Source organism: Alligator mississippiensis, chromosome 2, assembly GCF_030867095.1.
Source record: "Alligator mississippiensis isolate rAllMis1 chromosome 2, rAllMis1, whole genome shotgun sequence".
NCBI lineage: Eukaryota > Metazoa > Chordata > Crocodylia > Alligatoridae > Alligator > Alligator mississippiensis.
In genome coordinates, this window is record NC_081825.1 from 124,052,217 (window position 1) to 124,075,170 (window position 22,954).

General features: G+C 37.7%; 1 protein-coding gene across 1 annotated transcript in view; it reads left to right on the top strand.

Moving 5' to 3' along the window:
• NDST4 (N-deacetylase and N-sulfotransferase 4) overlaps nucleotides 1-22,954 on the top strand; it is a 182,127-nt gene that overhangs the window by 53,833 nt on the left and 105,340 nt on the right. The window contains exons 5-6 of the mRNA XM_006269625.3: nucleotides 11,928-12,015; nucleotides 18,987-19,141. Coding sequence (XP_006269687.1) covers nucleotides 11,928-12,015; nucleotides 18,987-19,141 — 243 coding nt within the window. The remainder of the gene's footprint in view (nucleotides 1-11,927; nucleotides 12,016-18,986; nucleotides 19,142-22,954) is intronic.

Here is a 22,954-nt window from a genome sequence, read left to right on the forward strand (position 1 = left end):
TAAAAATGCAATGTTGGAGCTCAGCCTTGAGGAAAGAAAGGAGAGAGTGAAATCCAGATGGAAATGTTGCCAGGTGGGTTCATCTTTCAGACTGCAGACCCCTTGAGATTGGGGATGCCTTCATTATCTCTCCTATTGGCAAGCAAGTACAGTATTGCAGCTAAACAAATAATAAGAATAACTGGGAAACCAGATATATTTATAACTAGGTTATCCAATAAGATCAGTAAAAATGAAAGAAGGAAATGCTGACAAAAACCATATAGCCTCTCTTCCTTTCAAGAGAATTGAACCCTAAATCCAACTGTTAAAACTTGGTTCTAAACAATGAAGATGTGGCCGGCTGTGTCTATGTGTGTGCTTTAATGAGCATTTGCTATTTTAATGCGCATTAAAGCACCACAAAAAAAAATGTACTTTCGTTAATGTGCATTAAAATAGGCTAATGTGCCATTTTCTAGCACATCACAATGGAGATACTAAATTTAATGCACATTACCAAAAGCACATTAATGAATGTATAGACATACCCACTGTGATGCTGTAATTGTTCATTTTCAATTGCTGCAAAAATCACCATGCAGGGACCAGAGATTGTACCAGGCAAGTTTTCTTGTTTGCAGAACAAAGAAATGTCAGTGAATCTTCAGGTTTGGGGGGTGGGAGGGTTGGGGGGAGGCTGAGGGGGGTGGGATTTGGGAGGTGGGGAGACTATATTTAAATAAAATTACTTTTGCCTTATGAACTTTAGTTGAAATGAAAAACAAATTCAAGTTTTTTTTTTTCCGGGCTGGCAGGACTGAGTTAATCCTAAAAAGGAATTTCTTGGAGAGGGAGGTTTTTTTTCCTGAAGTTGCATAAACCTCTGATAATAAGGATTGATAAGAAATGTGCTTTGAGACCTTTAACTGTTCTGTTGAAAGCCAATGAACCACTACATCACTTCTGCCTGAGGGTACTGCAGTGCAAATGACCTTGTTCTGCAGCAGGATTAATGCATTCAGGGTGCAGCATCCCTAGATACTTGTGTATAACTCCCATTAGTAGCTATAGGAAATACCTGTGTTTAGCTAGAAAACAGATGCTACACGTCAGCTTCTAGTTTCAGTTATACTAGTTCAACTTTATTGAATTTACCCTAGTTGGACTAAGTTTTGCACTGTCATGCAGTTATTTAAAATACTGTATCACTATTAATAGTTCCAAGTGCTTACCCAAATGCAGTATTCAGGACCTTCAAGCAATACTATTAGTCAATAACTCATGACTAGTTGATGTATTCAGTGTAGTATTTTCCCATTCATCTTGCTCAGCTGAAACTGTTTGAACATTTTCTGACATGGCAATACTCCTCTGCACTTAGTTATGTACGATTAGATTTTTGACAGTTTTCAGATTCTAAGAGATGAACAATAGCAGCATAAGCAATTTTTATAAATTGGGTTTATACTCACAAAGGAAAAATAAATTCTTATGTTTACAATAAACATTACATATGAGGTTATAACGTGACCTCTTTCCTGGTTAAACTAGACCTACATATCCTGTCAGACTGCTCACTAAGACACTAAGGGAAATGTAGAAGAGACTGGAAGTAGTAGCTCTAAAATAAAAAATAGAGCTGCAGAAATAGATGACTATGTTTTGTATCATCAGAGAACTTACTGCTAATTATTTTTATAACTCTGTGAATTAGTATAACAGTTTACAGAAATAATAAAAAATATACCCCCATCTTACAGTATATACAATCCTGATCTTAAATCCATTCGAACTGATGGAAAGATTCTTCTTAACTTCCATGGAATGACTTCTATAGATTTTAGTAAACTTCAGAATGGGTCTTAGCATGCAGTACTACAAAATGCTGGGTATCTCTTCTAAAATGGATATTATCCTCAACACCCAGAGATTTAAATGGGAATAGAAAGCTAGGACTTCACCTAGGAACTAATGTACACTCTCAGTTCCTATGTGAAGTCTTGATTTTCCATATTATATCCTAGACTTAGACAAGCATAGACTATAGTGCCAACAGCTGAAAAAAAGGAGAAAAGAAAAAGACAAGTACTACCACAAGTAAAAATAAAAAGTCATATTTATGTATAAAGGACCTGAGTCTGCCTTAAGTTACCTTGAGAGATCTTCATAGGAATTGCACCCCAGTAATGGAAGACGGACTCAGGTGTAGAATTGTTCAGTTCTGTCTTGCTCAGTAGAAGTGGACTTGCATGGTGTTTTATTCAATAATAACTTCAGGTAAAGAAAGAAGAGGAGCTGACACTATCTGGGGGAAGGCTGTTATTAGGAAACTAGTCATAATCCATAGATTTTGTGAGTGAGGTTGAAAAGTGAGGAAACTGGAAAACTAGGAAGAGACTGTTCCAAGAACTAAAGACAGTTTACAGGCCAGACCTGGTCTGCAGGCCCAATCCAATGTGTGGGCCTGGGCTAGCATGAAGAACCACATCATCTGGTTGGTGGGGCTCCCCACAGGTCCAGAAATTTGGCAGCAGGTCAAGTGGAAGCAGCCTTTATTGCCATGTCACCAAGAGCCATAGCAATTGTAAGTACTGCTGCCACTGCTCCCTGCCACCAAATATCTGGACACCTGGCGAGCTTCATGTGCCAGACTATATGATTCTGTGTAACAGATCTGACCTGTGGGCCATATCTTGCTCACCCTTGCTGTATATAGATCATCAGCAGAAGCATCTAGGTATTAAGTTCACTTTAGAATATGAAATACCAAAACTTCCTAAAATATTGGAGAATTGTGTTATGTTCCATTTTAAATTTTTATATTGTAAAATCATTCACATATTATCTGCTGTTCACATTACTTTCACATGCAGTTTCATCCTTCCACACTATTTTTTTAATTGATAAATATCTAATTTATTTAATTTTATGACATATTTCCTGACCTCAGTTGAAAATCTGAATTCAAAAACATGAATTCAGTAAGCATATGAGTGTGTTTATAGCTGTTGTTCCTAAACTCTTTTAAATTGCCAAACATTTCTTCTGAATTTTCAGTATCCCTTGGGTATTCATTGATTTAAATAACATAATAATGATCTTTCACAACAGTGTAAGTCAGGGTACAATTTGAGCCATTATATTAACTCTTATTAAACTACTCCATCCAATACCTCCTGATGAAACTCTGTGACTCCTTTCCTGCCATGATTTTTGGTGATTACCAATAATAATGATAATTATTCACAAGTGCCACCTGTAGTAAAGAATAGTATGACTGAACTGCAACTGATTATTAGAGCATTATAGCATAGACTGTATAAACAAGAAATATTAAGTAGTTCATGATCACGTGGCAAAAATTGTTATAATGAGGCATGCACTTGTATTCAGTTTCATGGAGAAAGACAAAGTCTTACTGATCCTAGTGTATGGGACATGTTTCCATTCTTTCTTATTGTACAAATGATCACTGAATGGCAGATTTTCAAAGGTATTTTACCAACTAAAAATACTGATTGATTTCAAAAGGAGTTAGGCACCTGATCTGCATGGGTTTGAAAATCACACAAGGTGCTTTATCCACAGCAATTAACTGCCTAAATACCTTTGAAAATCTATCCCATAAATCAATAATGTGATACTTTTTTTATTGGGAAAAAAACATAATCTATAATCTGCAGATTACATCACGAATATTTTCTACACAAATTGAATTTCATGACTCATTGAAATCAATGGTAAAACTATCATTGATTTAAGAGGGTCAGTATTCAACCCATTCTCTGTTTTTTTCCAAGCATTAGCTATATATATTCCTAAGGAATTTTTTCAAGAGAAAGAGTGGTAACCAAAGTTCTAAACATAAGACTGAGACCAAGGAACCCTGAAGTTAGAACCTTGAATTAACTCTTGCAGTGGTAGCAAACAAGTCATTTCTGCCTTAGTTTCCTCCCCTGTAAAGCAGTGAAACTCTATATAAACTACAAGAGTTGATTGCATGGAAAAAGTTGGAAAATTACTAAATGTATTTTTAGCTCATTTTTTGCAAATTTTCAGCTGGACGTTAGGAGGAGAACCAGGACTGTGTGACTGGCCAACTTTCCACACACCACCAGCATCTGTTTCACAGATCGCAGCTTGAAAACAAACATCGGTGCCATATAACAGCAAACACATCAAGGGTAGATGTTAAAGAGCAAATAACTGGGCAGTTTTCTGAAATAGTTTTGCTTGCAAGTAAGAATAATTGGCATTTCTAAGTATACATGAAAGAGAAAAGAATAGGCACATTTTCTTTAGAAACTAAACAACTATTGCATCTCAGAGGAAGAGAAACTGGCAGTGATGAACCTGCTGGTTTATAGAGGGAGTCTACTCTCTTCACAATAAATTATGACCCCAGACAATAAAAACCTTATAATTTTTAAGACTTCCTTTCATATCATCTTTAAATGTCAATGTAGCCATCATGCGTGTTGATTCAGCTTTGGCTACTTAACTTTGGTTTGGCAGATATTTGAAAACTTTTCCCACTAAAGACCACTTCCTCATGTGATATTCTGAAAATGGAATAATTAAAGAGGGGGTAGTGCCAAATTAGAGAGAGATTGGCTGAGCACGAGGTATTGCTGCTGTTCAATGTCCTATTTGCTACATTCATAATATTAACCAATAAATTAAAGGACAGAATATAATTTAGGAATCTGGAAACCCCCTCTTTCTTTCCTTTTTTTCTTAAAAGGAGGTTGTTTCACAGGAACATCTGTTTTGTCAAACTTTTGCTAAAACACAGGCGGGGGGCAGTAGACATATCCCATTGATTTCCTGACAACTTGGTCAGAGGTCTTCTTTGCAGCCTGAGCATTCAGGGCCTGTAGTTCTGGGGAAGCCCTAGCCTATGGACCAACCTAGAACCAAGGGCCACCGAATTTCTAGCATTCCTGCCTCTCATGAAAATCTGAAATCTTAGGTCTAGTGGGGTCTTGACCCCCAGATTTGTAGCATTGGAGTCAGAGCTCTCAGGACTTCTCGGCCCCCTGCCATGCAGCCAGGAGTCTGGAAGCCTTTGAAGCCTTGTTGAGAGCGTGGGGATCTACATCCCACAGCAGAGGAATCCATGAGTTGCTTCTCAGCTCCTTAAACTCTCTAGTCTGTCCCCAACTCCACAGAAATGACCAAGAGAATCCTTGGAGCTCATTTCATTGCAGAGAAAAGGAATCATTTTGTTTCAGGCTTTTCAGAAATGATTCATTTTGGAAATTCCCTTCTGCAGAAAATATTGGAAATTCATACTTTCTTTCCAAATAGGAATGGATTTTTCTTTTTAGAATCTTAGAATTGCCCTTGAAATCAAAATCCTGACTGAACCTGTCATACTCACACTGAGCAGTACCTCACTTGCAAGTACTCTTCTGTCCTAAGCAGAATTGCTTGTTAAGTGAAATCCTATTCACATGACTATGGATGTTTTCACACAAATATAGATGCAAGGTTACACAAAGGAAGTGTTCACAGAACTCATACACATTTCTCTGCATGTGTCAATAAAACAGCACACAAACTATTGATTGCATTTGACTCAATTTCACTGATAAGAAATATGAGATTAGTTTTTGTTGGCTCAGTTAATCTGGCATCTGTCCTCTGCACCCTATAAATCATTCTTCAGGCAAACAAGGGATCACACTTCAGCAGTGGTATTGATCCATGATGACCTTTGGGTTAAGAGTAAAGCCTCTTTAATTACTTTGGCTGACTTCAGTTTTTTACAATGTCCTGGGAATACTAGTACCATGTTTTAGTGTCGTTATCACTTAGCTTAAATTTATCATTTCTGTCTCCACAAAATACCTCCCAACTCAGTCTGGCCTTTCTATGCCTATGCTTGGCATAGAAATGAGAAAAGGCATTCTTTTAGCTTCTCCAAGGGTTTGATAACCCCTTCACTTTCCTTAGCTAGAGGTGTTTTGACCTTTAATTAAAAGGAAAATTTGTTGTCTTCCATTCAGAAGACAGCAAATAATGAACTCATTAAAATGAGGTTAGTGTTCAGGCCTTAGAGCAATAAGAGCTGAAGTCTCATTAGCAGCTAACAATCCAGAACATAGCACATAAATAAACCTAATATGGGAGAGCAAAATGCCTTGGTGCATTAAATTTGAGTAGAATCAAATGTTTACAGTCAATGATGTCTGGGGCATGAAGTTTTAATGTACTTAATAAAGAAAAGCAAATTGCTTTCTATTAACTATGAAATGTTACCATAGAAATTGCCCCAAAAAGTTTATTATGCAAATGAAAGATACAGTTATAATTAACAAGGACATTGTAAGAAAATATCACTCCTGCTGAACTGATACACCAATTATGAAAAATAAAAACAAGGCAACACAAACCTATAAAAGGTAATGATATGGATTAATTTAAAATATTGTTGAATATAAAGGGGGGAAAGTATCTTTTGGCTACCAATAAAAGAGCCAAGATTATTGACAGAATGAAGAATCAGTTCCCAATGATAGCCACAATTCTTCAAAGATTTCAGGCAATTGAGTGTTTTCTGCCATCTGGCTGGCAACTGGACATGCAAATTTACCGTAAGCAGATATGCTTTGCTGTTCTTTTTGGTAAAATTGTTAGTATTTTACTAGATTGATTTAACATCATTACTCGGAACAAAATACCAGTTCAATTATGGATTTAAAAAAACCCTACAGATTTTTACTAAATTATAATTGGATCATCATATCTAAATATTTATTCTGTGCTAACGGTCCTATTTACCTCACGTTACTCAGGAAAATCCCACTTACATTTGATGATATAATAAGCATCACCAGATAGGGCACTAAATACGGTGGTGAAGGATAAAAACATAGATCTGAGCCACATAAACCACATCACTAAGTATAATTAGAGTTGACAAGTTTTGCCTGCATTCCTCAATCTGAGTGGGCTTCCACTTGTAGGGGAGCTGTAAGCAGGCCCTTCCAGGGCAGGTTCATAATAGGCTAGGCTGTCATAGATGGAGAGTAGCAGAAGATGCTGACACTCTAAGTGGAAGGAAGGAAGAGATAGAGGATTGGAGGGAGGAATCGGAGGTAAAATGTTAATGATGAGAGGTGGGAAAGGTAAGGGATTTAGAGACAGAGTTGGAAAATGTTGGGTGCTCCGCTACAAAGCAGAAGAATGAATGTGTTAGCAAAGGACTCTGCATACCAAATGAGTACTCTGCTGATAGGTCTAAGAAGTGAAATGCTGAAGTTATGTAGGAAGGATGAGTGTATACAGGGAGCAGGGTTCAGCTGAAATAGGTGGGGAAAGCAGGATGGACATTTTTCAGACAAATAAAGAATCATACATTAGCAGTGCTATTGATCCATGCAGACCTTTGGGTTAGGTGTAAAGCCTCATTAATTACTTTGGATGGCTCTAGTTGTTTTAGTTTTTTTTTTTTTTACAGTGTTCTGGGAATGCTAGTTACCATGTGTTGTTAACACTTAAATGTTGAGTTTCTGATGGCGGGGGGGGGGGGGGGGGGGGGGGGGCAGGAACAGAGACAGAAACCAAAACTGCTTGGGAACAGGTGAGAGTGGAATGGCAATAAGACAGCCTGATTTTATAAGGTCAGATTCTTCCTTGTTCATATGTGGACAGGCAGTGGATTAGGAGGGAGCCTCCTCCTTTTTGTGAAGCTTTTGTAAGGACCTGAGATTGACAATCCCTGCTATCACAGAATGCAAGGATTACTCTATCCTTTGTCCCTTGAAATCAGATAATGATGTAAGGGGATGCTGGGATTGTGTCTCAATCCAGACAGCATTGCTGGCTACCGAAGCATACATTTCTAAGGCTGTAGTCTTTAAAAGAACAGGCATGAAGCCAAGCTAGGCAAACCCAGAAGACATTAAAATTCTCATGGTGTGGTGCAGTTCTATACTATCTATTATTAGGGGCTGTGCCTACCAGGCACAACAGAGGCCCTCATTATTTATCACGTGAAAATATTGCTGAAGGCAGTTGGAGTCAGTAAGTTTTTTTTTTGGCAGAGTAAGTAATGATTACAAATAAGGAAAGGGATCAATAATTCCCACAACAGGGTTGGGATGGATTTATAGGCTTCACACAAAGTAAAGGCTAGACAAGAACCCTAAGGAATAGTGGGACCCAGCAGGAACTCAGGCAGCCAATAAGGGACCAACTCCAGGTAAAAACAAGTAATAAAAAGGAGAGAATGATCAGTTAGAGGAGGCTGTAGCTTGGAGGCAGAAAGTGAGAATCTGCACCCACATCTACAAAAAATATACTGGTGGGTCAAATATATAGACTCACTTACCTGACAGTATCTCTCTAATGCTAAAATGCAGGAAGCTGGTGAAAATAAAATACAGTAGTATAATTAATGAATTATGCTTTATACTGAAATCACAGAGAAATAATCTTCAGTACTTGCCAAAATCAGTGTGAGTGATAGATTTGCCCTTTAGACAGAAAAGCTGCATTACGTACTGTAGGTTATAAGATTTACATCTTAATCCTTGTTCTGCTCTTTTAATGAGACCTTATTGGGATGGAGTGTTTCTTCCTCTCTTGCTTTTTTTAAAGGTGATCTTATGGACTAAAGGCATAATATAGCGAGGGGACTTGGAAAGAAAAAAGAAAGATAAAATGAGAAATGTGTTTCACATATCTTGCTATACCATGTTTTAAATAGTAATAATATATTAGGGTGCTTCTTTTTCAAAGGAACATTGAACTGATTTTGTTCAGCCCACTGGTCTGAAATGCAAAAGGTACTTCTCAGTATATATAAAGAAGAAGTGAAGTATTACATTTTTTAATATAATGCACCAAATCCTAACCTGATGACTTCAGGACACCACTGTCCATTTATATCTGAATATTTCTGAGGCTAGGACTGCTGCTTACTGTCTTGGTTTGTTTTTTTTAATGTTTAGTAGACATGAACACAGTTGTTGCATAACTCTGCTAGTTCTCTATTTTTGCTCTCATAAAATGATATGTTACTGTTACATATAGATCCAGTGCTTATGTACAAAATGCATGGGAGGGTCACAAAAGTAAAAACATCCACATATTAAAAGGACAGTAACAGATTAGAGGTAATACTTCTGTTTTAATATTCTTGGCGCACAGTGATAAGGCTCATAATTTATTTTAATTAGGTTTTACTTATTCCTTTCTATTACAAATGTTTTTTCTTGTTAGCTGTTCGTTTTTGTGTAGTTGTTTTTTTTTATTTTTGGGTTGTTTTTTTTTTCTTTTTACAGACTAATTCTTATTACCTCTGTCCTTAAAACGGTAAAATGTTTCTATTAAGAAAAATAAAGAAAAATGAAAACTTGCTGACACTCTTCTAAGCTGGATTCCTTTACAGACTCTGTTCCAAATGACATATATTTCTAGAAGATACCTGTTCAGAGCTGAATCTTCATAATGTTACTTGTACTTACACACCTATTGTTTTGAAATATATATAATAGTGTATGGTCAGCAGTGTTTATTAACTTTCCAAAAATAAGACTTCTGAGCTAAGCAAGAGAGATACCAGTTTCTTGTAAGTGTTTAATTTAATTATTAGTGCCCTTAGGCCTGTGCCTAAATTTAATCTGTTCAAATGAAGAGAGGGTTTAGTTAAAATTGGTTTGTGTATAGTCTAGCACCTTCACATATTTCTTGAACATTGAAACAACATCAATATTTGGACATCCATAGCTATATCTGATCGTGAGAAACCTTGTTGATGTGTAGTTGGGGCAGTTTCTTAAGATCAGCATGATAGGAGCTCAGACAATTTCTGACAAATGGTGTTTTCCACCAGTTGAAAACTGGCCTGGGCTAGATGCAATATGCCATATGTGTCTGTATTATTGCTAAAGTTAGATATTGAAGGTGATCTCAAACTCATCCTGTGTGAAGAGATGCCCGCATAGTAAAAATATAACAGTAGAAGCACTAATTGGCTATTTTAATCAGTGAGGTCAAAGACTGAAAATGGATAGAGACTGAAGTCTCACCTCTTACAACTGGTCCACACTGAATTGATCTGAGATTTCCTGATGAGGCAGACAGGTTAGGTAACTAAGGCATAATTTATTTCTTGCATAAATTGTGTCCTTTTGTCTTTAGTGCATTCTGACAGGCATTTCTTTTCCAGGGAAAAAAAATAACCACAGGTTTAGTAGGGAAAAAGACACTACTCCCACTGACTTTGAAGGACTCCTGCTCATTTTCACTGTGGCTAAATTTGTTCCACTTGTCATAATTTTAATAAAGGTTTTATGGGAAAAAAAACCTTCAAAAGTCTCTCATGTCCTGGATGGCAAGTAATCCTTGTGTTACTTTTTGAATTTTGGTAAATTTCAATACTCAAGTGTTGCCAAACAAATGTAATGTCTATGGGTGTGTGTAGAAGAAACAAAGGGCATGTATTCATGACACTTTAAAGTGGGTTAAATGCTTTTGCACTGTTTAATGGGGTTGGTGTTTGCATGCATCAGCAGCGTATCAAGCATTAATTCCAGCCACTGTAGCATATTTGGCTGCCTAATGCACCTTAAATGACTTTGAGGCACAGCAAACTAAAACACCTCCATGGAGTTTTAGTTTGCTACCCTACAGCCACAGAGCAAAGCACTGGGCTCCATGCAGCTCAGGGTCTGTGAAGGCAGCCTGGCAGCAGCCCAGGAAGGCAGGCTCCACCAAAACAAACAAACAAACAAAAAAGTGGCATGTCTGATTTCCCCCCGCCCAGAGCCTGTCTGCCTGCTTGAGTTGTGTGGGGACCCGGTCCTTCCCACCATGGCTGTGGGGCCCCCCGGGACTGCCTGAGCTGGGTGCCTGCAGGCAGGTGCCACCTGGTGGGGGGGCACCCCTGTCAAAGAAGGAAGCACAAGCCCCACCCCAAATGCAGCCTAGGGACAACTGCACCCGCCGGCAGTTCACTCTCTCCTCCCCACCACCAGAGAGGCAGGTAAGACATGGGTGTACTTAACACAGGGGTTTACTTCATCCTAAACAGAAGCAGTGTTTTTCAAAACCCACCACTTCAATTTAGGCCCCCTGTTTTATCTACACATGCCCTATAGCTAAGTATAGACAGTCAAAAAGCTGAATCAATTAAATCTTCACAGGCTAATTTAAGATGCATAGATTGAATTGATAAGCAAGTGAACAGACATTCAGTGTTGAATCCAGAAATGCAGCCACATGGCTGTAGTGGCCAAGGCCAGAAGCTGAGGGGTTGCTAGAGCACACATACTGGCTTGGCTGGAGCAGACAGCTTGGACCAAGGCTAGCCTAACCACCCTATTAGGGGAGCTTGCAGGGAAGGTGTAATGCATCCTGGGATGCTAGGGGACTGTGAGTTAATTTGAATCTGGAGGGGCTCTGGGACAGAAGTTCAATAACTTGATTTAACCTAAAACAGTTAAGTTTGATACTACATCCATCCAAGTTTATCTTAAATCAGTTTCATCCATTTTGAAAGTGGTTTATGTGTACTGAACTTCTGTTGTGTTACAGATTTGAACAGGTTTCTGATCACATATACCTGTTTATGTACAATTTCTGTTCCTAGCCTGTGTGGTTCAGCCAGCTGGTATATTGTCATTTTTAGAGAACTGGGTTTACTGGCATAGATCATGAAAAGTCCTATTTCTTTTTCTCCATATCACAAAGCCATCACAAACTTGATAGCCCGGTACTTTTGCCAGTGCTATTAGTCCATCAACTTCTTAAATACCAACATTTATATAAAATAACAAACTGATAGAAGAATGAGCCAAACAACAAGATGTGGAGCATGTTTCTTGAGGACCTGAATTTTATGTCTCCTTAGTGGGACACAAATTTTAAAATGAGGCAGTCCTAAATATTATATTTATTTTTCTAAATGCATGTTAATTTCTTGTCTATTTCAGGCATTACTAGAGACTCAAAATTTACTGCGCACTCAGGTTGCAAATTTTACCTTCAACCTTGGATTTTCAGGAAAGTTTTACCACACAGGTAAGAAGGAACTTTGTGCTCTCAGGCAGCTACAATTAAATAGGTGGTAGGATTTTTAAACCTAGGTCTTTTTTGGCCATATTAATAATGCACTGGCTTACTGGCATAATGGGGAAATCTGTACATCACCATTTTAGGCACCTTCTGACCAATCTATAGTTCAGTGAGGCAGTAGAGGACATACTAATTCAATTCAGTATGGTCCTTAAGTATGTAAATGTCTTTAGCATTTTCTGAAGAGCATTCTGTCAGTCATAGAGTCATAAGAAAAGCAAATTACCTGACAATAACCTTGGAATTTAGCCAGATAAAACAGGATGAGTATCACACTAGACTTTTTTTGCAACAGCCTAGATATGGTGAAAAGAAGGAAACTGAAAATGAAGCTTCATGACCTCCAAAGAAGCAAATATATATTAATTTGAGAAACATCTTTAATCATCTGTTGTCTAAAAGGAGCTTTATAGTAATATTATTAAGAGAAAATTGACAAATGTAGAATATTTTTTAATAAGAGCGTTGTTAGGCCAACAGAAAAAAAGTCTAGGTTAAACATAATTTAAATTACATTAAAAGAGAATTATATTCCTTATTAACTCTAAGTAACTAATAGATTCCACCCATCTACAACGCACTTCTCTGGAAGTTTAACGTTGCCTGCTTCCAGGTACTTTTCTGATTCCTTTTCTGTGTCCTCCCTTCTGTCCCTCCCATTCTCTTCCCTCATTGTCCTCTGTACTTCCTCTCTCGCTCTCTTCCTGAATACTTGAGCCTTCTACTTTACCTCTTGTTCCATCCTGTTCATAGATTTCATAGACATTTCTTCCATTCAGACTTCCTAGCTTCTTCATTCTTCTCCCACTTCCACTTAGATGATAATCAATGCTGGTAGGGTCCGCAAGCCACTCATTCAGTCTTTTAAAATGAGTAGTTTTTTCTTCTTTTCAGTACCACATCTGGAATCTGAAATTACCAGCCAAATACATTATGCTCCAATGGGGTCTAGTGTTATGATTGTACTAGGGAAGATACAGAAGTAGTCTATTCATAGCAGCTGATGGAATAGGTTGATGGCTACAAAAGCCCATGAGGAAGATGAGCTACTTGATTGGTTGATAGCACAAGATCAAAAATAGAATAAAGAAACTTGAAAAGCTAGGGACTGGTATCTGTGTGTGTTAAAAAGGAAACAGATGAGTGCAGTGGAGAGGAGGGTGATAAGTAAATTAAAAGTGAGTACAATGATGGAAGCCTATATTTATTATTTAGTGTGTTACAGCAGCATCCAAGGACTCCAGGTGAGATCACAGCCCCATTGCTCTGTATTGTCCTAAAGCCCTTACAGACTAAATAGGCAAGACAAAATGTATGCGAGAGAAGCAAATGAAATGACTTGCTGAAGGTCAAATAAGACGTCTGTGGCAGACCTGGGAATATAGAACCAATGCAAAACTAATTTTCAGAGAAAGCTGAAGGAGAGACAGGAATTAAAAAGATTTTGAAGGAACCATTGATATTACTAACGTTCATGAACATGAGCTAATTCTTTGTAGTTTTTAATCCAGAAAACTCTCAGTGAAGTCAGTGTATAGACACGCAAGAAAGACGAGGTAAGAGCTTTATTATTTTGCCCATTTCATCTTTACCTGTCCTTATAATCATTTCTTGTCAAGGGTGAAAGATCCTTCATATAATGCAGTGACACAAATGTAGCCCACAGCTATGAGACATTAAATGCAGGGTGCTGCTTTATTATGGGCAGCCATACCATAGAACTTGCATCAGATGCCTCAGAGATAGTTTGCCCAGCTTAGACAGAGCAAAATGGGAGAAAGCATTTATGTTAAATACTATTACTTAATGAGTAATGCATGAGCAATGATTATGGATTGGTCTGCAGTAGCAAAATACTATCCTGTCCTACCAATTTGATATAATTATTTATGTTAATCCTGATTATCCCACTAGAGTTCACTATATGAATAGATTGGTTATATCTAATCTTCAAGTTTTCTCTTCTGAGTTTATTTCAGTATTGTATATGAGACTGTTGTTCTGGGAGAGAGAGTGTTTGTCTGTGTGTTCATTCTTCCTCTTCAGAGGGTAATAAGGTTTGCAAAAATAGCATAGAGCTGCCTAATAAGTAGGAGCATGTCATTGCACCCATTAAAAGATCTGCTGGAATCTGTACTTGGTGATGCATCAGTGTTCAAAAGTGAGATCTACCTCTATGGGCTAATTTTGTTGTTTTGTCATATCAGCTGAGTAGAAACATTGCAAAGTATTCTCCATGCAAACATATACTTTATTGACTCACTATAAATAAACCATGAAAGGGTGTTCTTTAATTACTGCAAATGTGGCTTGTTTACCCAAAGAGGCTTTTACTGTTAGAAGCTCGACATGTTTTATTAGGACACTGGAGCTGCTGTGCCTTATCGACTTTTCCTTAATGCACAATTTTATACTTCCTTCCAAAACTCTGATCGCTTTAAAACTTCAAGAGGGAGAGAAGCCTGTGAATCTGCTGGCAGATTAAATAATTACACATTTTAATCAAAAGACTGACATCTGTGCTACATTCAGGTGCCTACGAGCAATTAGGATACATTCAGGTGCCTACAAGCAATTAGGGTACCTAGATACAAACCATACTGCTTATCCACTTCATGCTGGCCACCACTTTCACTAATAGAAAAAAGGATGCCTTTCTACATCAGTGGCAATCATGCACTTGTGGTGTACTTGTTCCAATATCTGACTAGTGTCTATTAGTGATACATGCTGCATACATATTTCCTTTAAAATGACTATACTCTTATATGAGTGAATGAGTTTCCAGGAATTGCCAAAGTGATTGTTCATAACTTTAAAACTATATTTAATTTACATTTAGCTTTAGGTTGAAAAATGGAAATGGTCTTCTTAAACAGAGTATGTTTGAAGAAAATCTCTTAGCAGTTTGAATATTTATGAATATTTAAACAAGCTTTGAAAAATGTACTTTGTTGTTAACATATGTCACATACTTCTCTTTGCAAATGCATACCTATATACTTAATGAAAAAAATGTGTGTTGAATTCATCTAGAATCAAGTCCTCAAATGTTCTTTTAAAATTAAAACATTAAAGTCAAAGACTTCTTGGTTTGCCACAAAAAACTCTTTTAAATGTTTTTATAAGAAAAATGCCATATAAAAAGTAAATGGAAAAATGTCAAATAGCTCTACTTATTACTTTACTAAATTAAAATAGCTTCTGTTTAATGAACAGAAAAGCACCGACCCTTTATTACAGTTTTAAAAAAAAATGATTTTATTCAATTTTTACAAAACAAGACCTCAAAAGACAACATTTGGAAAATTTGTACCTAAAGTTATTTTGTAATAGAAACTATTTTACATTTTTCTATTTTTAATATTTATATTTGACTAATATTTACATGCCTACTGCTAATAGAGAAATAGATTCTACTTTTGAAAGAGCCACCTGGATACCACATAAGGAATTACTGCTGTACAAAAAGAAAATTCTTGTGAATTGTACACTATTAGGTTTGACATACCACCCTTCCCTGGAACTTATATAGAAAATCCTCAAACAATTGTAACCCATACTAGAAGAACACCCAATTCACAAAGAGATCCTAGCCTTTAAACAAGCATCAAACCTCGCCAAACTCATCACCAGAAGCAAACTTCCTATGGCTCAAAGCACACTGAATGGATCAAACAAAAAATGTAAAACCTGCCAACACATCTACACCACTCCTACAATTATTACACCCCACAACAGAGCCATCACCATTCCTGGATCTTACACCTGCACCTCCAGAATATCTCATTCAGTGCACCAAATGACCTGATGGAAAATATGTAAGAAAACAAAACAACAACTGTGTACCAGAATGAATGCACACCAAACATCTATCAAAGACAAAAATACTCAGTTGCCTGTGGGCACACACTTCTCACAAGACAACCACTCTTTCTCCAATCTCTCTGTTCTAATCCTCAAAAGGTATTTGCAAAACATCATTCATAGATGAGCCTACAAACGTCACTTCATAAATCTACTGGATACAAAAAATCATGGGCTAAATATAGACATTGGATTTATGGCATGTTATAACCTGCCTGACATCTGAAAACCCCAGGTAACCTGGCTGCATTTTACCAGCTACATTCTATATGAGTTCAACATCCCCCACCCCTCACCCCTGCAACCTACCTGTCTTACACCTATTGTCTCCTATGCCTCTGAACCGTGGTGCCATGTATTTGCATTTTCACAGATCTGAATTTTGCATATTAGCTTCTATTCTACCCAGGAGAGCACACAAAACAACAACAGACTCTCCCTATGCCTGAAGAAGAGCGTTTTTGCCCGCAAGCTTGCAAAGAACATTTTTTTCAACTATTTCATTGTTCAAATAAAAGATAGCACATCTACCCAATAGACCTCATCTGCCTATGTCCTTAGAACACCATGGCTACAACCAACAACCCTAAATACATACAGAAAACACACACAAACAGAACTGTGATCATAACTAGCCAGTATATAAAGAATTTTTTCATGCCAACAAGCAGAACTCATCGAAAAAGCAAACACTGATTTCTTCTTTTGATCAACCAATTCCTTTGAAATAAAAAAAAAAATTAGAATATAGTCTATCTTAAGAAAAACTGTTGTCAACAAAAGGAACTATGATAGAACATATTAGTGCGTTCACTACTTGTACTGTAAATTGTAAGTGAAACTTCATAAAAGAAAGAGATAGTGGCCACTTTCAGATGAGCACAAATATGCAGTATGTGGCACCACAGACCCATCCACAGCACCACGCACTGCACATGCAGGTGTTCCCCATGGTGCTACCCTGTAGTGTGTGTGTGTGTGGGAGGGGGTTGACACTTGGAGATCCTGGGGTCCAAAAAACCCACCCTGATAAAAGTGGGGCTGCATATATGGTGGCAGTGCACACAACCTAAAACCAGAGCCTGGCCATCTGGAGTCACACTCCAGTTACCAGCCAGGCTTCCTGCCATGGTTGTAGCCCTGGGAGGTCCCCAGGGCTCCAGGTAAGGCTGCTTGGGCCAGTACAATTGTTGGCCCCAGACTCCCTTACCTTACCCAGGGTAACCTGCCGTGGACCAGAGTGCACGTGGCACAGGCATTCTCTGGGGCAAGTAGTAATGGCATAAGGTGTGCTGCTGCTACTTGTCCCCTGGGAAACAAACATGCACTCATCTAGACATACCCAGTGAGTGCATCTATGTGTGCAATGAATGCAGTTCAATAAACTCCAGAGCTATCTGAGCCAGAGTTAACTTCTCCCAGGTGCAGCATCTACACACGCACACAGGGCAGCAGCAGAATTTTGATCAAGGCAGAGTAGGTCCCCCTCTGGTTGGACTGACCAGGCACAATGTATGCCCATGGTCAACATCTACACATGTGTTTTGTCTCAGTAAACTACTCTGCTGTAAGATAGTACTGTCCCAAACAGTACTATCCTATGGTGGATTTGATTAGTGTACTACAGCTTGATACCAGCATATGTGCCATTTACTACAGACTTAATTAGTCTACTCCAAAGTAAAGCACACATGTAGATGCACCCAATAAAACTTTCATTATATGGAAGACTTTTTCAAAATAGTGCAACAGTGAAATACAAAAGTAAAGCACAGAAATACATCCACTGAATACTGATTTTCATGTGTTCCTAACATACCATGATGTAACTAGTGCCTGAGTATTGGTAAAGTTGGCAGTATTGACATCTATGTAAAAATAAATGTATGCATTTGATATTAATACTATATTTTGATAATAAAGATATGTTTTAAATGGTAAAGGAACTAAAAGGAAGGCTGCCAGTAAATTGACTGCAGTTTTGGAAGATGAAGTTAGTAAAATATAATCTTGCCACTCCCTGGCCACATCTACATGAGATGCATACTACTGTCCCAGAGCTACTGTGCAGTAGCAACACCAAATGACTTTTGTGTGATGCTGACTGCACAGTAGCTTGTTACTACTGTGCAGTAGTATCGCATCATGCTTCCTGTCGTGTGATGCTATTGTGCAGTAGTAACAAGCTACTGAACAGTCAGAGATCTCCAGTACTCTTTAACAGGGTCTGCGTCTACAAACTCCAGAAAGGAGCACTGCATCAGTTCTCAACTGAAAAAACATCTTTTTTTATAACCAGATGTGCTTGTTCCTGCTTGAATTACAACATGACAGTCATCACAAACATTAGCAAGTAACCCTTGTTTTAAAAGTTAAACTTTAAATTCTGAAAAATAAGGTGAGCAAACTACAAAAACTCTGCTCTGCACTTGTTATTGGAGGATACACTTTTAAAACCCTGCTTACTACAGCTTGATTTCAGTGCTTAGTTAGTTTGCATATTCAACATTACCATCAGGTTTTCATTCGATGAAATTGTTAAATGAGGAGAGGACGTTAGTAACCAGTTTTGGGGACAGTAAATTTGAATTTTCAGAAAATTTAAATATTTGGTTCCTGTTGTTGTCTCTATAGATACAATGGCCTAGAAAACAAACATTAGTGCTGTAATAACTGTTAGCTATCAAGCACAAAAAAAAGTAATGCATCTATAATCTTCTCTCCTGGACAACTATTAATGCACCTTGAAGGCCAAACAAGACAAAAACATACTCAGTTGCTTTGGGCACTCCTAAGCCATGAGCCCTCTTCCAGCCAGCCCCTGAAATTCAATTATTGTTATTACTAATTAGTTTAATGCAAAGAAAGTGAGAGAAAAATACCAATCACAATACTTCAGATTATCCTTGCCTTCGCATTATGCAGTCTATTTTTACAAGTGTAATAGAAATCCATTAGGCATTAGGTTTGAAGACTGCCTAACTGAATGTTTTAAAACATACAGTTAATTGCTCCTTTCAGCATGTAACCCCTTTATCCTTATTTTTCAGGAACGGAAGAGGAAGATGAAGGTGATGACCTGTTATTGAGATCTGTGGATGAATTCTGGTGGTTTCCCCATATGTGGAGTCACATGCAGCCTCATCTGTTCCATAACGAGTCTTCACTAGTGGAGCAGATGATTCTCAACAAGGAATTTGCACTAGTGAGTATAAGTTATGAGAATGTATATACTTTCCAGCAAGTGCTAGAAAAAGAAAGTTAAAAGGCTTTATAAAATATTTAGGATATTTCTAAAAATATAGAAAACTAGAATCAGATTAATACTGGCTTTGGAAATTCATTGCAGAAAAGGTTGTTGGTGAACTTTTCTTTGCACTTGGACTGAGTTTTGGAATAGTCCCCATATCTTTGGGCCTTCTCATACTTTACCCTGCGAACTACACAAATGGTAAATCAGTTCTATTGCTAGGTTGGAGTTTGGAGCAGTCGCACCCTTAGTCTAGAAACCTCTAACTGTCCCCATCTTCACAGCTGTGATTTGCCACTAGAGACCTTGTGAGCAAGGGCAGGATTAGGAGCTGTAGCTGTGAGTTGCCACTAACCGGCTGGTTAGACAAGATAGGCTTTTCTCCATGCTCTGTGGTTGGGGGGTGGGGAGAGAGATCCTGGGATACTGGGCAGTACATCTGTAGGGAGTGGCCACACCTTAATGGACCAGGTACTAGGTTGTGAGGATCACAGATAATCCTGCCCTGGAGTGGTGTAAATTTAAGCTGCATAAGAGTGCTTAAAACCACTTTAAGGTGTTAATGCACAGACAATCCAGGGGTTAAGGGCTCCAGAAGCAGTCCAATATTACTGTATAATAAGGCCTTTAATTATTAAGGAGGAACTCTGTCTTAATTGTAAGGGTGTAAAGACTCAGTGCCTTCGTGGTTAGTCAGCTGGTAATGCTTCTACTTTATAGCTTAAGAAAATAATTGTAAATAGACAATATACAGTACAGATACAATAGAGAGGTGCAGGAAATGCATTACCTGTAATGACCAATTCACTTTAAGAGCTATATTCATTTGGAGTTCAACAGCTGAACCTGATCAGAGGGGCAAGAACTGAAATTGCTTAATTTCAGGTTCCTTACAATACCTCTGCAACTATTTACAAATGCCCCTCAGATGGTTAGTCTGTCTATTAGTGATCTTTATACATAATGATGTTTGATTTAACCCATTTGTATTATTAACTTTTAAAAGCTCTGGATAAACTTCAGTGGAATAGCATTCTGAAGTAATGTTGAAACCTATTTAGAGCCTATCCAGTATAATTCCACTTGGTTAGGCAGCATGGCAAAGAGAAAACAATGAGGTCTATAAATACTTTCTTTAGAAAAGACATTATGTGGTTCTGTACAAAGTGTTGAAACTTCAAGCAACCAAAGCCATTCAAAAGAGCGAAATGATATCATACCTGCTACTTAAAGCACCCAAACTCTCAGATCTAAGCCTACCCTTTTATAATGCTGTAGCGCAAACAGAAACTCTTCAGGAAACCATCAACGATAACCATTCTTTGTTTATTAAGCATTTTCATACTAATTCCATGCCACATGCTTGACATCATCATTTAATTGTTTCGTGGGGATGGGAGAGAAAGGTCTTTTTTAAAGTCTTAACTTTTCTATCATTGTATATTCATTTGAGGCTAGTTTTTTTTATTATTTTTAAGCGAAATCTCCCAGCCTGCTTGACTGTTGACTGTGCTTTCTGAAGTGATGCATTTATGGACCATAGAATCCATGATTTTTGCAAACTGTGTTTAGCAATGGATAAACCAATTCAAGTAGGTGAAGCAACCTGATGCTAGAAACTCAAAGCTTAGACGTGGCACAATTTTTGAACAAAGTAACTTGAAATGACTTGAAATCCAGAAATAGATTGTCTTGTTTTCCTTAAACCTGTAAGGGAAATTCTCCATAGTGTTTTTAGTAAAGTTGGTAATAGTTAGGTCAAGCCATATTTAAGAGTAAAAGTCACAACTTGGACTAAAAATAGCACTCAGTTATAACAGATTCTTGTTTGCAACCTTAACTACAAAGACAATACCATCTCTCTCTAATCATTTTCTTTGAATGGCAGGGACTTCTAGGGGTGTCTATAACTAAAGAGTGAGTGGCAGTGAAAAGCTGCTTTTATTATAGTTTTATTACCTGCTAATGGTTGGACAGGGGTTGTACTGACCTCTTAGCCTTGAATTCGGTAGTAGCTCTACAATTTACTTACAAGAACATTTCTTTTCAAAAGGCTTCCTGTGAATTCCTCTCCGTGGGAGAAATTTATCTTCCTGACATGACAACCTCCCTGATATCTAACACAGATATTGCAGCCATGAATTTGGAGTAATCTTGCAACCTCTCCTACTTTTTCACTCTTAATATCATGTCTTGTTCAGGAATAGAACCCAGTACTGCTTCTCTACTCCATTTTATATCTCTGTCCAGAACTATAACAAACTGTTTTTCAACAGGCATTATTCTTTTACTTCGCCATTTGAATCTGAGTCTCATTATTTAACAAGGCCAACATATAAATGATGCCAAGCAGAAGTCTCTGGGTTATTTATTGTTATGTTACCCTGGAGTATAGCTCATACTTTTTGTGGGTTTTCTTTTGGATAACTCAGTCCCCATCTACATGTTACAATTAAAACATGATTAACCAGTTAATCACACCTCGTGTACACACCCAGGCACATGTTTGTTTGATCAATTAATGATGTGATAAAACAAGGAATAGGACACAAAGTTATTCCTCAGAAAGTGTGAAATAACTTTTTGGCTTGTTCTTATCACACCATTAGATGAATATGTGGCCTGGTGCACTACCCACTGTGAATCCCACAGCTGACAAGTCTCTAAGCAGAGACACCGTTCCACAGGCTGCCCCTGCTGCAAGCCCTGTCAGTGAAGTCAATGCAGGGGGAGTCCAAGATCATGACCCTGGGCTTCCCCTGTACTGGCAATAAGTTGTGATTGGATCTGATTCTGGGTACCACGATCATGCCTTCTGCCATGCACATGTGGAATGGCAGGAGATGTCATTGTGTGGATTGTGCATCAGATCTCATCACACCTTATCTGCATGTCTAGAGGGACCCTTAGTTCCCCACCAAAGCCTGAGCCTTCTACCCCAAGGCATTTATAAAAATAACATTTTGGAAGCTTGTAGACAAAAAAAAAAAAATGTAACTATTATCGGTAGGACTGGTCACCCTCTGTCTCAGTCCAATACTTTCCATTTTCTGATGGAGCTGGAAAACAATAATGGGTTGAAAGGAAATAATTTCCTTGAGAAGGCCCTGTGAATGCAGTTGTTACATATTTTCCCCTAGGTTTCTGCCCATATTTTTGAGATCTGCTTACTATTAAGATTATTTTAAAAGAATACAGTGATACCTACTTTTTCTGATCTCTGATATAGGAAATTCTATTTAAATTTTGAGTGAAAGTTTAACTTTGTTACAGTTTCTTTTTTCGGATACATTACATATACAAATACTTCTACAGAATGATCCAAGTTTCACTGAAGTTGATAGAAAAATTCCAAATCACTTCCAGAGGCTTTTGATCAGACTCAATAGCAACATTGACAAAAAATGATTTCACAGTAAATATGTTCTTATGGTCACAGCATTCCTGGCTTTATGAATCAAGCCAAACTAGATAAACGGAGAAAAAATCGGGCCAGTAGGTCGTTGATTTATGTCTGATAAGGTCGAGACGGGGGAGATTGATAAGTGATTAATTTGTTAGTTATTTTTATGTATATGTTTAGAGGTTTTTTAGGTGTGTGGAGGTTTTTTGTTCTTCACGGAAGTGAAGACGGGTTTTATTTGTGTAATAGCTAATTGTTTTTTGTTATGTTATAAATTTAATTAGAATCACCAATTATTTAGCGATCTTTGTTAGGGTGTTATCAGAGGGTTATTTTTTGGGTTTTTGACCAGTTATAATGATTTA